The sequence below is a fragment of the Microtus pennsylvanicus genome, chromosome 4, assembly GCF_037038515.1.
Source record: "Microtus pennsylvanicus isolate mMicPen1 chromosome 4, mMicPen1.hap1, whole genome shotgun sequence".
Taxonomy (NCBI): domain Eukaryota; kingdom Metazoa; phylum Chordata; class Mammalia; order Rodentia; family Cricetidae; genus Microtus; species Microtus pennsylvanicus.
Genome location: NC_134582.1, coordinates 106,225,291 through 106,243,460, shown reverse-complemented (window position 1 = coordinate 106,243,460; position 18,170 = coordinate 106,225,291). Strand labels below are relative to the sequence as shown.

Genomic DNA, 18,170 nt, shown 5'->3' with positions numbered 1-18,170 from the left:
GTATAGGTATTGGGTCTTCTTGGAAATTCTGGTAGAATTCCGCATTGAAACCATCTGGTCCTGGGCTTTTTTTTGGTAGGGAGGTTTCTGATGACAGCTTCTAATTCCTCACAGCTTATACGTCTATTTAAATTGTTCATCTGGTCTTGATTTAATTTTGGTATATGGTACTTACCTTAAGAAAAGTCCATTTCTTTCACATTTTCCAATTTTGTGGCATACAGGCTTTTGTAGTAAGATCTAATGATTCTCTGAATTTCCTCTGTGTCTGTGGTTATGTCCCCCTTTTCATTTCTGATCTTGTTAATTTGCATGTTCTCTCTCTGCCGTTTGATTAGTTTGGATAAGGGTTTGTCAATCTGTTGATTTACTCCAAGAACCAGCATTTTGTTTCATTGATTCTTTGGATTGTTTTCTGTGTTTCTATTTTGTTGATTTCAGCCTTCAGTTTGATTATTTCCAGTCTTCTACTCCTCCTGGATGAGTCTGCTTCTTTTTTTTTTTCTAGAGCTTTCAGGTGTGCTGTTAAGTCTCTAATGTGAGCTCTCTCTGTTTTCTTTATGTGGGCACTTAGTGCTATGAACTTTTTTCTTAGCACTGCTTTCATTGTGTCCCATAGGTTTGGGTATGATGTGTCTTTATCTTCGCTAAAATTGCTCTTAGCCCTTCCAAAATTCTCCAATGGTAAATGCATCTTACTTTCATGAAAAGTTTCGATAACTAGGACTAAGGGATTATTCTGGAAATGCAACATATGAAATGCTGACAGGAGTTGGAAAATGGGTTGCCAGGAATTATCAGTTGCACAATATACCTCCCACAGCCTGTCCACTTGTCAGGGATGTAGCTATAGCTGCCTGGATGAAAACTGATATAAGATCTGGCTTTGGGTCTAGTTATATAAAAAAAACTATACTAGACCTTCTCTGAGCCTCTGCTGATTGCATAGGGAGACTCAAAGGTGCTATTGAAAACCAAGTAAAGGAGATCAAATTCAAAAGCTTGCCAAGAATTAATCAGGGCTTGGGGTGGAGAGAGAGAGAGAGAGAGAGAGAGAGAGAGAGAGAGAGAGAGAGAGAGAGAGAGAAGAAATGTAGTTATATAAAATGTGGGAACCTACAAACATAAGAGCATAATTAACTGCTTTAGAAACATATACTGTTCAAGAACAAATGTCAGCAAAATGTTTCAATTATGGCTGACCCGGCCACTTCAAGAAACAATATAAATTGCCTTTGTAACAAATTTATGCCCTAATTGCAAAGGAGGAAAGCACTGGTCTATGGCATGCCAAACTAAATTTGATAAAGACAGCAGTTCACTACCCAGCAACATTAGCAATATCAACAAATAACTGGGGATCCTGGAGATTTCAGGGGCTTCCACATTACCCATCATATGATAACGAAGGAGCAGGTGGATATGGAAACTTAGCTTATCCGTGAGATTTCAAATTTGTATTAAAAGTATGTTTATTGAAGGTTAATTATAAATCAGTTTTATTTTTAATAATGTAAGGGAAAATTAGAAAATGAATAGGCTTTGGATAGAAATGTCAGGTGGGGCACTGGCCTGTTATTCTCACCACATTGCCCACTGTATAAGAAAGATGGAGGATACACCCTGGAAACACTCACAAGGTTTTTGTAGAGGCAGCCCTTCAGAGCACTGGAAAAGGGTGGATGTTTAGAGTTAGGGTTCCACAGAAGAACAGAACCAAGAAAATGAAAAAATTGTTACACACACACACAAACATATAGTTCTCAGCTCAAACGTTGTGTCTGTGCAATATCGGGAAGATGGTGTCTCAGATTCACGGACCAAGAAGACCTAGCAAACACTAGGATGGTGTAGGCCATAGTGAGAGTCAGAGGTGTAAACTCCAATGTTAACAACTTGTCATGGAGGTTTTAACACAACAATATTCCCCTGAAGCCCTGGTCTGGAGTGAGGCGTCATTTGAGAGAGCCCATTTACCAGAGCTTCTTGCAGTGGTACACTAAGTTTTAACCCAGCTATAATTATCCAGCAATGTTGACACTGTGGTGGGAGGCATTTTGGAAGCTAGCTGTGTCAAACAATTGGAAAGCAAATCTGCTGTGCAGCTGTGACCTTGCTTGTCACACTGTGGTCTTCACTCTGCAGGATGAGCTCACCTCAGAAAAGGGCTTCTCCTCACCTCCACTTAACCTATTTTGTTTTCCTTCTCTGGTTTGGACAAAAGTGAGATGCTAATTTCTGGCATCAGCCTTACCTCCAGCATTTATTTCCCCCAGGGCTAATGAGAAGCAACCCATCATATGACAGGGATGGAGGAATAGGGAGATGGTAAGAATCTGTTTTCTACTTGTCTAGAAACCCTGAACTAGTCTTAAGATTGTGCAATTCTAGACTTTTTAAGGAAAGAGAATACATTATTTTGAAATTTAATTTAATGTGATATATTAGAATACTTAGGCTAAAGACAGTTTGGTGGCAACTGCCTGTAATACAGGCATTTGGGGTTCGGAGGCATCTCAAGGTAAGCCTGTGCCATATACCGACTGCCAGGTCAGCCTATGCTATAGAGCAAACATTGTGTCTGCACTTCTAAACTTCATCATGGCAAAGCAGCTTACAATGTACATACCTTTAGCTCATATGAGTATGTGTAGAATGTAATTTCTACACTTATCAGCGAGCATGTAAGACATTAGGAACATGGATGTATCTGCTAATCAGAACATAGGGACTAAAACCAGCATAACCAAGTTCTAAAAATGTCTTAATATTTAGTAAAATAGAATCGTGTGTTACTGTAAAACCAGTGTAGAAGGAGAGAACAAAATCTGCCCAGTAGAAGAAAAGGAAGCAGGTCATTAGAATGAGAACGCTCCAGGTAGCTCTGATTTCTGGAGAGGAATTGTGCGCACACCTGGAGCTGTGAAGGTAGAGGACGCGCTTGTGATGCTCATACAGACAGAGAGCCATGGACCCGCTGCTCCAGCCCATCAGACTCTGGAAGATGACATCACGAAGCGTCATGAGGGAGAGGAAAAGCCACTTAACTGTATGTCTTGATGGCAGCATATAGCAATGGCCAATGTATGCTCCAGGTACAGAACTGTTCAAGCCATTCCCTGATTTGACATAGCAGAGTAAGTTGGAGCTTATGAGAACATTAACATTCCAGAAGAAGAGGAGAAATTGAAGAACTTGCCATGAGGTCTGTGGTTTTAGCTTTGTCCAAAGGGTGGTCCTGGGACTGATGGTGACAGCCTGGACCACACTGAGGAGACAGGTGGTACAGATGGATAAGCCCCGTGCCATCCTTGCCAGAAAAACCACAACTTTACAGCCAATATCTCCGAGGAAGTTTCTGAAATAAAACACCGTGGCTATATCTCTGATCCCTGTAGTACAAATAATGATGATATTAGAAAATGCCAAGTGGATGAGAATAATGCCCACAGGCTTTTTCTCAGTCCCCAAGGTTGAAGTGTACACAAGTCTCACAAGCATTAGGATATTCCCCACAATTCCAGGTCCAGCAAGAGAAAGGAAGATTATTGTGTGGATAATGTTATTCCACTTCATCCTCTGACTTCATGTACAGCACTAAGGAAAATCATTTGAGAAATATGTGTAAGATTTTCTCTGTTTATTCTGATGAAAAGAATAGTATCAATTATGTAAGACAATATGGTTCTGTCCTGATGATGCCTGATCACATTCCTTATTTTCCTCCTTTGTCTAATTACCATTCCCACAGAAGTGGTGCTAGTTGCAATATGGGCATAAACATTGCTTTTCCTGCCTTTCACAAAGACCTTTCTTTGTCTCCATCCTTCATCCATGGTCATATGACTATGTTCTTCCTAGAGAAAGGTAAACACATGTCATCACTCTGTCGGATTTTTTAAGCAACACAGTCCTTAGTATTAGCCTGACAGCCTCCTTCCTTTTCCCTCATCACACCCAGTGGGACCTCAGGCTCCTGGACTGTATTGATGCCTCATCCTGATCCTCTTCACTGCCTCAAATGCAACTGTCACTCAAAAGGCTTTGGAACTAATAAAAACTGTGCTGTTTCTCAGAAAATTGTTGTTGGTCAATGGTTCAGATTCTCAGGGGAGATGGTACGGTATTCGCCTCTTCCCAAGCTCTCTGATCATAAATTATGCAGAGGTTAGTGACGTAGTGGGGGCATGGACGTCTAGATCACTGTCCTCAATGTGGACTATATGTGATATAAGATTGTGTCCTCAAACTCCATGGGTAGACTCATCCTGAAGTCCATTTCCTGTTTACTCCACTTTATTTTGTTGTTACTCTTTCTGCTGGGATCTCTTCCCCAGTATAACACCAGGAAAACTGTTCCTGCAGAGTATTAACAAAGGCCTCACTTTCTGGTTGTTTGAAAGTTGGTTCTGTGCTCTGTTCCACGGGACTGTCCGGCCATGGGGCCACTTAATTAAGGGAGGCATTGTGGGGTTGGCAAGAGGCTTGACTCTAAAAGGGATCCCAGATGTCCACAGGGATGGCCCCAGCTAGGACCCTGGGCAGTGGAGGAGAGGGTTCCTGAACTGGCTTTGTCCCATTGTCAGACTGATGACTATCTTGAATATCACCATAGAAATTTCGTCTGGCTACTGATGGAGACAGAGACAGAGACCCACATGGGAATGCTGGACTGAGCTCCCAAGGCCCAGTTGAAGAGCAGGAAAAGAGATAATATGACCAAGGAAGTCAGGACTGTGAGAGGTTGATCCACCCACTGAGACAGTGTGCCTGAACTAATGGGAGCTCACAAAAGCCAGCTGGACTGGGACTGAAGAAGCATGGGATCAAAGTGGACCCTTTGAATATGGCTGACAATTGGAGCAGACTGATAAGCCAATGATAATGGCACTGGGATTTGTCTTTACTGCATGTACTGGCTTTTTGGGATCCTAGTCTATTTGGATGCACACCTTCCTAAGCCTGGATGGAGTGGGGAGAGGGCCTTGGACTTCCCACAGGGCAGGGTACCCTGCCCTCTATTAGGACTGGAGGGGGAGGGGGAGAGTGGGTGGGGGAACAGGAGGTAAGTGGAAGGAGGGGAGAAAGTAGAAATTTTGATTCCTAGTATTAATAAAGTAAAAAAATTAAAATAAAAAAGAAGACAAAATGGAACACTGAATCCTAAAATAAATAAATAAATAAAGTTGGTTCTGTCTAGTGATGTTCTTAGGCAGAAAGCACCCAGCCTGCAAGTCCTCCCTGCTATCTCACACTGTGATTGCCATCATTTTATGTATGCTATCTCTTTCCCCTGTCTTTACTTTCTACATTGAACACGAAATGAGTCTTTGAAGCAGAAACTTACTCCATTTGTTTTACCCCTCACAGAACACAGAGAGCTTTGCACAACAACCTTGATTTCTATCTGTATCTACAATTTGACATCAGGTCCACATCAAAGTCAGTTCTGAATGCCTTTGAACTCCTCTCCAGCAAATGTTAGCATTGGCACTTACTTACCTTTCCATAGGTACATGGGCTGTATCCACAGCTGAGCTTCCCCAGCCCCCATGCCTCATGGCTCCCTGCTTAGCGTCTCATGTCTTATGCTTTCCCTGACCTCAGAAGGCTGTGCAGCCTGTGTATGTGCTCACTTCCTACACTGGACACTGAGCAGCCTCAGAGACACTGGTTCTGTGTGTAGTCTGTAAGTGTTCTCATAATGCCGGCTGGAAAGTCTATAGGTTTCTCAAGGCAACTGTTGGTTTAAAACTGCTCTTTAATCATGGAGACGAACTGACAGCAATTTTGAGAAGCATTTGAGTTGGGTTTTTCATAACAATTGATAAATCTGAGTATCTTTGAGAAGTCAGTTCAGTTTGAATTATATATTTGGTGTCTAGCAATTCTTCACTTGTGCAAATATGTGAGCTTTCAGGCTTCAAATAATTTAGTGATGTACATTGTTTATTCTTTAAGAACTTACCAACAGTGCTTTATTTTCTCTCAAATTCCCTCTGTACTGAACTGCATATAATTTGATAGCATTTCAGTGTTGTTATGTGATCTCTGATATGCCAACAGCAAAATTTACAAGCATGAAATTGTCTTTGACTTCCAAATTGTCAGAACTTAGTTGTAAAAGCTACACACACACACACACACACACACACACACACACACACACACTCACCCATGTCCATTTGTTCATTTGTCTATTTCAGAGTGATTGGGTAATACACACACACACACACACACTCACCCATGTCCATTTGTTCATTTGTCTATTTCAGAGTGATTGGGTAATACACACACACACACACACATATATCTTCATATACATATCTAATATACTTCCTCAACAATCACTCCTCCAACATGTAAGAAATAAAAAGAGCAACCTGTATGAAACTAATCAATTTATGGTTTTCTTTCAGGAATAGGTCATGGAATCTAGGGGACAATGCTAGGTCCAGATGCATGAGAGAAATCCATAAACTAGAGAAGGATAAATTGCCAAGTTGAGAAGCTATCCCATCTGTCAAACCCCACCTTTCCTAACTGCTCTGTGCCTGGCATTGAACATTTTCTTGGTCCCTTTAATAATCCCTAATGTAGAGATGGTGTTTGGTAACATCCATGTGTTTTGTGAGGATTCAATGGAGCAGAGGCGCACAGTACTGAGGACAGTGCCTGCCCAGTGTTAACCACGCTCTAATGCATTGTTCTGTGATTTGTGTCATGTCAGATTCCCCCACGATTCTTTGCACTGTCACACTGTGTTATGTTTTGAGTCTGGACAGGAAAGCCTCAGGAATAATAAAATAAGAACAAAGGAGGGCAAAGCCCCCTACCACCTTCTGAGAGGTGGGAGGGCACCAGACCCAAGATACCTTTGCTCCTGTGAGGACAACACAGAGACTGGAGAAACTGCAGAGAGGAAAAGCTTCTTCACACTCAAGCTGAAATCTCAGCCCGTGTCTGCTCTACCTGCCTGGGCTGTCATGAGCATCTCTGACCCAGTGCACCCCATGCAGCTGCACAAGGCTCCCTCATGGACATAGAAACAATTCTGCACAGCAGGTGGCAATGAGAGCCTGCTTTCTCCCTGGATCCTGTCACCTTTCTTTCTCACAGTGACAGAGGAACTCAGATCCTTCTCTTCAACCAACTTCCCTCCCCATTCCTACCTCACATTCCCTCTGTCAAGGTGAAAGGCAGCTTCAGTCCACTGTGGCTTGATGGAACACTTATGTGTGGAGTCTGTGCAGGGCTCAGGGTGGGTGTTCTCACACCACATCCAGGCTCTGTTTATCATCTTTAAGCCCTGTGTTCCCAGCAAATGTCACTGCTGTTAGGATGTCACCATCAGGAGTTTGGCTTCTCCAAGGGGCAAGGGCTCCTGATGCACATGTCCTTCCTGGTTGCCAGCTCTGCACACTCCCTGGTGGCCTGCCATTTGCTGAGGCTGAAACTTTCTGTTCCTAATTACAGTCCCTGTGTGGTGACAAGGAGGGCTGTGAGGATGAACAGCACCCTGGGTTCCTGGCTCCTGGGAAATTGTCCTCCACTTACCCCAAGTCAGTTAGTGAATTGGGAGAAACTTCTGAGAGGCTGAACACCAGGGCTGGAGAGATGACTCAGTCATGACTCAAAAGAGCAACTTTTGCTCCTTCAGAAGATCCAGTCAATTCCCAGCACCCTGTAACACATAACCCCGATTCCATAAAACCCAATACTTTTTTCTCACCTCCATGTGTATCTCAAAAACATGGTACATATACATGTATGCAGACAAAACACACGGTAAAAATGATTAATAAAAATAGTTAAGATAAAATGAATCAGTCTAATAAAAAACAAAAGTTTAGAGAAAAATAAAAAGAAGCTCGGTATACCAAGAACAAAGATGTTCAAGGTCGAGAGCCATTGGCTGGTCTTCAGGTGTGGTGCTCATGGTAGAGCCACGAGGGACAGTTCCAAGTCTGTCTCTCTCTTGCTCTGAGTGCTGACTCTGTGCACAACAGTCATCTCCCTCCCATCCCAAGTTCTCCCTTTCTCTTCTCCTTTCGATGTAAATCTCTTTAGACTGATGCTCACTGTGAACAAACAAGCTGCACACATCAGTTCTGGGTCTCTAACAGCAAGCAGCTTGAGATATGAAGTCTTTAGTTCTCATTTTCCCTTAGACAGCAGAGGAGATCCAAGGAGAGAGCCTCCGACACACCTACCGTGCGCACAGTCAGTCATGAAGAGCACTTAGCTCACACTTCTCGACCTCCATGGCTCCTTTCCCTTCCCATGGTCTATTCACTTCCTGGTGTGAAGGAGTGCACTGGAGTGGTCATATCCAGAAACTAATATTCAAAAGACTATTTTTTCCCAACCATGGGAGCATCTGTGCTTCTGTCAGTTTAGGTGAGATGGGAGTAGAAGAGGAGAAACCTCCTAATTTTGTCCAGAGACATCCTGTGGTGTCTAAGTACTGGGGTTGTCCTTTACTGTCCTGAAAGGGAGGCTCTGGCCTTTCTGCTGCATCAGCCTGTCTCTTACTGAGACTTGGTGTCATCTCTGGACTGCTGGGGGCTGCTGTACAGACACATTCTCTCATTTTATTCTTCTTCAATCTTAGGCCTACCAAACCGTGGCTTAGGGGCATTCTCTAAATTAAGTGTGTGTGTGTGTGTGTGTGTGTGTGTGTGTGTGTGTGTGTGTGTGTGTGTGTAGGACAAAATCACGTCATATAGTGTGTGCAGAGCTCATGTGTAGCTTTCCCCTGTAGTGTGCAGGATATAAACTCTCCTATACTGTGGCTTCCAAGGTCTGCACTTCTGATCACAAAGAGTCCTTCAAAGTCACAGTTGTGCTCATTTCTCTACTGCTGCCTCAGTGTAGTTGTTTCCTTAAACTTTCATCCAATCTCTGATGTTTTTCTGCGTAAGCCACTTTATGGGTGTTATTTCTTGCTGTTTTTTATTTGGCTTATTGAGCTTTCATTTCTAATATTTCTGTTTATTTGGTTTTTTTTTTTCAAAATTTCTGTTTTCTTTCTTAATGTATAATCTGTGCTGTTGTCCTTCTGGCCTATATCCCAAATTTAGTGAATGTTCTTTCTTCCCACATTTATGAATCTTGTATTGTATAGGATTGTTTTGGCTATCCTGGGTTTTTTGTTTTTCCATATAAAGTTGATTATTGTTCTCTCAAGGTCTGTGAAGAATTTTGTTGGGATTTTGATGGGGATAGCATAGAATCTATAGATTGCCTTTGGTAGGATTGCCATTTTTACTATGTTGATCCTACCAATCCAACAGCATGGGATATCTTTCCATAGTGTGATATCCTATTCTATTTTTTTCAAAGACTTAAAGTTCTTGTCAAATAGGTCTTTCACTTAGTGTTACCCCAAGACACTTTATGCTATTTGTGGCTATTGTGAAAGGTAATGTTTCTCTGATTTCTCTCAGCTTCTTGAGGTCCTAGTTAGAGCAATAAGACACCAAAAGGAGATCAAGGGTATAGAAATCAGAAAAGATTCACTGTTTGCTGATGATATGATTGATAGTTTCCATAAGCAACCCCAAAAATTCTACCAAGGAACTTCTACAACTCATAAACATTTTCAGTAATGTAGCAAGATACAAGATTAACTCAAAAAAACTCAGTAGCCCTGCTGTACACAGATGATAAAAGGGCCGAGAAAGAAATCAGAGAAACATCATCCTTCACAATAACCACAAATAACATAAAATATCTTGGAGTAACTCTAACAAAACAAGCGGAAGACTTGTATGACAAGAACTTTAAATCTATGAAGAAAGAAATTGAAGAAGACACAAGAAAGTGGAAAGATCTCTCGTGCTCTTGGGTAAACAGAATTAAAATAATAAAAAGGCAATCTTACCAAAAGCAATCTACAGATTCAGTGCAATGCCCATCAAAATCAAAGAAAGTGAACCCAAAGAAAAACATACAGTTATCCTCCTGGATATTGGGAGGAGACAAAATTGCCAGGCAAAAATTGGAAATTTGGGGGTGGGGTGGGGTATAGGGTGGGGGTAAGGGGAGATGGGAAGAAAAAAGTGAGAAGGGGAGGATGGAAAGAGCTTGGGGGAATGGGATGGTTGTGATGGAAGAAGGGTAGATATAGGAACAGGGAAGTATATATCTTAATTAAGGGAGCCATTTTATGGTTCGCAAGAGATTTGTCTCTAGAGGTGTTCCCAGGTGTCCATGGAGATGTCCCCAGCTAGATCCTTGGGCAACTGAGGAGAGGGTGCCTGAACTGGCCTTGCCCCACTATCACATTGATGATTATGTCGAATATCACCATAGAATCTTTGTCCGGTGAGGAATGGAGATAGAGAAAGAGACCCTCATCAGAGCAACAGACTGAGCTCCCAAGGTCCAGTTGAAGAGCAGAAGGAGGGAGAAGATGAGCAAGGAAGTCTGGACTGTAGATATAAGAGAGTCTTCTGTTTTGTGTTGATTTCATTGGCCAAATAAAGAAACTGCTTTGGCCCTTTAATAGGACAGAAAATTAGGTAGGCGGAGTAAACAGAACAGGATGCTGGGAAGAAGGCAGTGAGGTCAGTCGCCATGACTCTCCTCTCGGAGACAAACCAGGTTAAGAATCTTTCCCGGTAAGACATCACCTCGTGGTGCTACACAGATTATTAGAAATGGGTTAATCAAGATGTGAGAGTTAGCCAATAAGAGGCTAGAGCTAATGTGCTAAGCAGTGTTTAAAAAAAATACAATTTATGTGTTGTTATTTCAGGTATAAAGCTAGCCGGTGGCAGGGAGCCCTCCTGGGCTACAGGAAGCAGCCCGCTGCTCCATCTACAGACTGTGAGGGGTTGGTCCACCAACAGAGACAGTGTGCCTGTTCTAATGGGAGCTCACCAAATCCAACTGAACCAGGACTGAATGAGCATGTGATCAAACTAGACTCTCTGAATGTGGCTGACAATGGAGGCTGACTGAGAAGCCATTGATAAAGGCACTGGGACTTGTTTCTACTGCATGTAGTGGCTTTTTGGGACCCTAGTCTATTTGGATGCAAAATTTCCTAAGCCTGGATGTAGGGGGGAGGGCTTTGGACTTCGCACAGGGCAGGGTTCCCTGACCTCTCTTAAGGAGGGAGGGGGAGGGAGGAGGGGGAGTGGGGGAGTGGGAGGGGAATAGGAGGAAGGAAGGAAGAGTAAATTTTTGAATGGAAAATAAATAAATATAAAATAAAGAAAAAAAGATGTGTTACATTCACTTGTTTTGTGGAATACTTGTTTAATATAGCAAAAATGTGTCATATTCTTTTATGCTGTATTGGTTTAACTCCGTAAATCTGTGTTACTTTGCCTGTCTAAAACACCTGATTGGTCTAATAGAGAGCTCAATAACCAATAGCTAGGCAGGAGATAAAATAAATAAGATGAGAAATCGAAGTTTGCAAAGAAGAAGATCAAAGAACAGAAGAGAGTGGGACACCAGGGTCAGACACACAGCCATATGATCATCTACAGAGTAAAAAGGAAAGAAAGATTTATAGAATAAAGAAAGGTCAAAAGCCCACAGGCAAACATAGTTAAAGAAAAATGGGATAAAAGCTGGTTAGAAACAAGCCAAGGTAAGGTCACCTTTCATAAGTAAGAATAAGACAAAGTGTATTTATTTGGGAGCTGTGTGGCAGCCTCCAAAGAGTAAAACAAAACAAAACTACATTTTCTCAGTTGAGTTTCTCTTCCAAGATTACCCTAGCATGTGCCTACTTTACAGGAGACTAAAGGGCACTCTGGCATTTCCTGCCCAATTTGCAGACTGCTGTTTTATGAATGAAGATTTTCTTCTCACCACCCTTAAAAAGTTTCCTGCTTATGTCTTCTTGGGAAGAGGACCTTGTGAGTGTGCTAAGTTTGGTGAGCTTCACCAGACTTATAGGTCTCCTTGACCTGTCATGAGGAAATAATTTAATCTGAAGGAAACAGCTATGCAGCAATGTCCGATGGTGCAATCTGTTGGTGTGGAGTACTTCCACATCAGGAGTTACGGCTGGATTGTGAGCTAGAGCCTCCCAGGAACGTCAATTCCTATCTTTCTGGTATAAGAGGAGTTGAGATTGTAAGGCTCAAAGCCCCTCTAACGATCTCCATTGCTTAGTGAACCAAAATGAAATATTTCCCTTTAAGGAAATGACATAGTTGACCCAGGGATGTGAGGGCTGCTCACCATGGAACCTGTCTTAAAGGTGAGTGCTAGGTCAGACCTCTCATGGTAAGGGGTCCCATGTCCTTGTAGGATTCCTGTGGTTCTTAGTTCTAAGGGAGCAGTGCAGAGACGTCAGTTGTCATTGTCACCATGTAGAAAACTAAAGAGTTGGTCCCAACGAGGGGTGCACCCACCCACTGTGACAGTGGAACTGATCTATTGGGAGCTCACCAAGGCCAGCGGGACTGGGACTGAATAAGCATGGGATGAGACCAGACTTTCTGAACGTGGCGGACAATGAAGGCTGATGAGAAGCCAAGGACAATGGCACTAGGTTTTGATCCTGATACATGAACTGGCTTTGTGGAAGCCTAGCCTGTTTGGATGCTCACCTTCCTGGTCCTGGATAGAAGTGGGAGGACCTTGGACTTCCCGCAGGGCAGGGAATCTGGATTGCTTTTCATCCTAGAGAGGGAGGAGGGGTGAAGTAGGGGGGAGGGAAAGAGGGGTAAGGGAGCAGAGGGAGGGGGCGATGTGTGCGAGGAGTGGGAGGGAAATGAGAGACGGGGAGGAGGCACAATTTTTTTTTTTGCAACAACTAAAAAAAAAAAAAATAAAGTAAACCAAAACAAGAGAGAATAACCTTATCTCTACAGACAGAAAAAAAAACCAACAACAAAAAAAAAAAGAGTTGGTCCCAGAAGTGTACTTTTCCTTATTCCTCCACAATTACCACATTTGCATGGCTCTGGAGTTATCCCAGCAGTCTAGTTTCTATAACTAGCTTCCTTTTTCTCCAGACCTCCTCTGTCCACACTCTCAAGCTGTGAGCCAGCTCAAGGACCCTCTTCTGAGTCACAGAGTAGATGGTCACTGCCTCTTCCTCCTCAGGTCTTCTTTAAACACTGGCACAGAACAGATATGGAGAATGCTGAGGATTCTGTCTTCTGATAAAGTTCCAACCAGGGATCTGGACAGATGAGAGTCACCTTGCTTGTGTAAACCACAGGCACTTCAAGGTCATTGGTGTATTTGGCAGCTTTATTCCTTGTACACTAAACTATCAATGGGACTCCAAATCTTGATTAGCTCACCACCCCCATTTCAAAAAGCCAACAGCCTCATCTACAGCTTTAAGGAAGCTTGTACAGTTCATCTACCTTAGGGATGCTTCTGTCTGTCATGTACTGTCCCACCTGGAGGGCCTTTCCAGTTGCTGATGCGATGCACTGTAAATAGCTGTGGGCACAGGGCTGAGAGGAGGTGAGAGGAACATCTCCAGTGCAGAAGTGAGAGCCATGCGGGGCTGGCCTGGGATGTGGCTCCTGGTCACTGGTCCTGTCCTGGATTAAACCTCCTGGTTGCTGCTCTAGCATAGGAGTAGTCTCCAGGTCACCCTTTATCAGGTGTTTCTGGTGTGAATCAATGAGCGTTACTAAGTAATATAATCTGCACAAAAAGAGGCTAAAAACTCTTGTGCCATAAACAAAAGAATGAGGAACTCTAGGATCTTCTGTCATACACTCCGAGTGAGTGTGAACTGGACTTGGATTCAGCATCTGCATTATTAAGAGAGCGTTTTGATGGAGTGGAGAGAATGGACAGACCAGCTTTTTAATTTGTCTTGTCAAATAGATATTTTTTTATTGTTTGATGGTGTTTTAGTAAAAACTAGTTTTCCCATATATTCATAGTGTCTGATCCTTTTACTGATTCAGGCTCCATACTAAGTCCATATTTATGCAGACTATCTTGAGTCATATCATATATGGTTGTAGCTCTTCCTCTTTGGAGGTCACCATCAGGATATCAACATGTATACATGAATAATATAAGCTGAGGAAAGGCTCACCTCACAGCTCTATAACCTTTCTACACAGTATTAACATTACATCAGGGAGTTTTACATACTTTGAGGTAATCCAGTCTATTGATATCAGAGCTGAAGTTCATTATGGTTGAGCAAGGAAACAGAAAAGGTGAAACGCACCTTATCATCAGGATGAATATGTATGGGGTAAAAGCAATCTTTCAAACCCAAAACTATTAAAGGCCAAACTTTAGGAATAGGGGTGGCTGTAGGTAAACCAGGCTGTAACGCTCCCTTTGGTCACATGGTGGCAGTAATATTACACAAACCAATCAGGAATTTCCACTTACCAGATTTCTTTTTAATTACAAGAACAGAATTCCAGGAAGAAAAAGTGATCTATGTGCCCATTCTCCAATTGTTCTCTGATTCTGGTGAGGCACCTGTAACTTATCTCTAGAAAGGGGCCATTAAAAAGTCCAGACAGGTTCGCTAAATTTCCATGTAATTTTTACAGGTGGTGCTTTCTCAATGTTGCTTAATTTCATTAGAGCTCATAGTTCCTAACCCTGTCATGGTTGAATTTAATCCGTGACAGTCTGCTGCAGGCTATTTGATCACACCGTGAGCACCAAGATTATATTATTTGGTGGAAAAACCTACTTGTAGCTGTAGTGTGAACTATCCCTAACACACACCTTTTATTCAAGAGCTTTCTGCTTGAATATTGTCAACAGGATTAAATAAAATTAGCCATAGGCCAAGAGGAGGAGTTAGCAACCAGTTTACAAAAAAAAAAAAAAGACCCATAAAGAGTAACAGGAAATCAGTAAGACTGAGAGAGAGATGCACAGGAAGTAGGAGGGAGGGACATCTGGTTGGAGGTTTTTTTTTCTTTGAGATGGCATAGGAGAAAGCTCTGTTTCTGGGATGATGATGAAGCAGTTGGGTGCTTTCTCTGCTTCTCTGAGCTAGCAGGTTTTCATCTCAGCATCTGACTCCCAAGTTCTTATTGGTCAAATAGAACAATAGAGACTTTGTTAAAGACAACAAAAGACCGTTCCAGGTGCAACTTTTCCATAACATCAGCTCCAGAATCAATCAAACTTTTAAAAGTTTTTTCTTATTTTTATGTCCAAAGTTATTTATAATTTTCCTTTAATATCGTGCTTAAAGCTATAGTTTTATTTATTAATACCAAATCATCCCCCACAAAGTACCTTTTTATGCAAAAGGACTAAATCACCATGTGCTTTTTTTTCCTCCTGTTTTAGTTGCCAATCAGTACTGGGATCATGACTATAATTTCTCCTATTATAATCTTTATCAATAAATCCTGTATGATCTGTAATTTCTTTCATAGATAAACTATTGTGAGCCAATAGATTTTCAACTGTTCCAGACAGTATGGGTCCCCAATATCCTGTGTATAATGTAAAAGGCCATTGAAAGGGGGAAACGGCACGTCTTTAGGACAATGAATATCAATAGCAGCATTTCCTTGAGTAGCAGCCTATAATAAAAGAATAGAATTGATTACAGTAAGAAGATGGTACAAATATTATCATGTTTGGATTTAATCCTCTAATTTTATGAGGCTTGTGGGAGGGCCTTTAATCCATTTCCCAATTATTTGCTGATATTGCTACTGTTGCTGGGTAAAGACTTAGCATATCTAGCTTGGCACTTCTGTAGACCAGTGCTTTACTTCTTTGCATTCAGGGTATAAACTAGCTCCTTGACTGTGAGCATTCATTTTTTACAAAGGCAATTTACATTGTTTCTTTAAGTAGCTATGCATTTTGCTGACATCTGTTTTTGAACAGCATATGTTTCTAAAGCAGCTAATTTTTTGTTTGTAGGTCTCCACATTTCTGCCTAAGTACATTTCTTGTCACTCTCTCTCTCTTTCTCTGTGTGTTTGTGTCTGTCTGTCTGTCTGTGCCTCTCCTCTGTCTCTAAGTCCTGATTATTCCTTAGCAATATTCATTGACTTTATCAAAGCCAGTTCTTTTAATAATTGCTTTTTAGTTTGATTCTCTTTACTTGTTTTTCAATAGCATCTTAGAGTCTCCCTATGAAATCAGCAGAGGCTCAGAGAAGGACCTAGTATCAGTTTTCATCCAGGCAGCTGTAGCTACACCACTGACATGTGGAAGGGCTGTGGGATGTATATTGTGCAGCTGATATTTTGTTGCAACCCATCTACCAACCCCTGCCAGCATCTCATATGTGGCATTTCCAGGACAACCCCTTCGTCCTAGTTATGGAAACTTTTCATGGACTTCAGGAGTGTAATCCACCTTTACCATTGGAGAATTTGGGGAGGGCTAAGAACCATTTTATCAGTTATATAAAAATCATGAAAAAAATCATGCCAATCATTGTGTAGTATTGTCCGAAACAGTAAGATATTCATAACAACAATGAACAGTACCATAGGAAGCACAAGTCTTTAAAAAATTCTCTTATTTTTTTGTATGCATAGATCAGTCCCTTATTCGGTCATCATCAGCGAAGCCTTCTTGAGTAATAGATGGCAATAGATTCAGGGAAACACAGCCAGACAGAACTTGGAAGAGTATCAAATGGGAAGACGCTATCAAAGACTCCTCCCTCAGAGTTCATGGAACTCCTCAGAAGGAAGACAAGGTGGATACAATGGAAGAGGAAAAGAAATGACTGTAGTCTGAATCCAATAGGTCCAATAGATTCCAATCTCATCCAATGTTTATTTACCCAGTTTCAGAATGAATAAAAGGGATCAATATACTTAGAATATGGCAGAAATCTCACATTGATCCTCCGACCTGAAGAGTGAGGGCTATTGTGATTGAAAAGGCTAAATTGAAGTCTTTAGTGATGTATCTTCCAAGGAAAGTGGTGAATTGAAAACAGTATCGCATTTTTAGAATAACTGCAGAAATTAGTGCCACCATCAAGTACTGGAAATATCAAGCTGATCTCATGGGGCTGGGAAGTAGTTGATAAATGAATTCTTTTTTCCCTGCCATGCCCTAGCTTGTCTGGGTTCTAAACTTAACTTTTCCATGGGCTCTCCTAAGTCTTCATTAAGAAATGTCAAGATTTCAAGATTAATTTGATCATCAAATTCCTCACCCATGCTTTAGGGAAATCTCCAAACAAGGGAGGGGACATATCTGAAAGAGTCTCCAATAACAATTTTAAGGTTTCATCATCCAGCTTATAGTCATGAAAAAAATTAGCCATCTCTTTCTCATGATTAATAATGCCCTTATCTTCACTAAGTATTTTTATAATCATCAGATTAATGCCCAAGTGACCCAGAATTGAATGGTTATCTTTTCACCTTGTTTATATTTCTTTTCAGTGTGTTTTTTGGACTCTGTCCCATACTTCCTCATCTAATTTTTCTTTTTCTGAAAACTGGGGCTTATACTCACAAACAACTTGAAAGAAATTTAATAGTTGTGGTTTTTATAAAACCTCTTTTCTTTAAAAAAAAATGAAGCAGAAAGTCAACATAAGACAATTCTTTCCCTGGTGTCTACCCCATTATTCTCACTCATCTCTTTCCATGAAGGTCCCCACTCTCTGATTTCATAGCCAATTTCAAGTCCCTTTTCAGGCACCACTTGCCACCCTCCAGAGTTAGTGGGACCTGGGAGAATGAGGTGGACTAAAGTCTCATGCAACAGCCAACTTTATTCAGAGCAGCAGACAAGTTATACTCTGAGGGTAAGAAAGTTCACATGAGGTCACGCTGTATACAATGGCAAAGACAAGCTGAGCATGACAAAATCATTTTCACCACAGAAGCACACAAAGGACTTTTTAAACATTTAAATGATTATCAATAACATGTAATAAGCAGTAATCAGAAATAAACCCACTCCTTTCTTCTCTGCCTGGACAGAGAAAGAAAATTTCTTTGATTTGGAGAAACCGAGAGAGAACATTTTTGTTGTGTTTTCTTAGGGTGTTTCCACAAGCACTCAGAACTCCCAAACTACTATATTCCTGGGTCATGTTCTTTAATGGAGGGAAGGGTTTATTTGGTTTACACTTCCACATCACTGTTTATCATCAAGGTATCAGGACAGGAGCTCACCTAGTGCAGGAACCTGGAGGCACAAGCTGATACAGAAGTTATGGAGAGGTGCGCTTACTGGCTTATTCACCATGGTTGCTC

The 18,170-nt window shown here is 41.6% G+C and overlaps 1 protein-coding gene across 1 annotated transcript; it reads right to left on the bottom strand.

Annotated features, from left to right (window-relative positions):
- Positions 1-2,673: 2,673 nt before the first annotated feature.
- Positions 2,674-3,576, bottom strand: LOC142849063 (putative vomeronasal receptor-like protein 4). Its single transcript, XM_075971178.1, has one exon. It carries the CDS (start codon positions 3,574-3,576, stop codon positions 2,674-2,676), a length of 903 nt encoding a protein of 300 aa, XP_075827293.1.
- Positions 3,577-18,170: the final 14,594 nt, after the last annotated feature.

Excerpts from the sequence above, each read along its gene's own strand:
- LOC142849063 (XM_075971178.1), bottom strand. The coding sequence starts at position 3,576 with ATGAAGTGGAATAACATTATCCACACAATAATCTTCCTTTCTCTTGCT.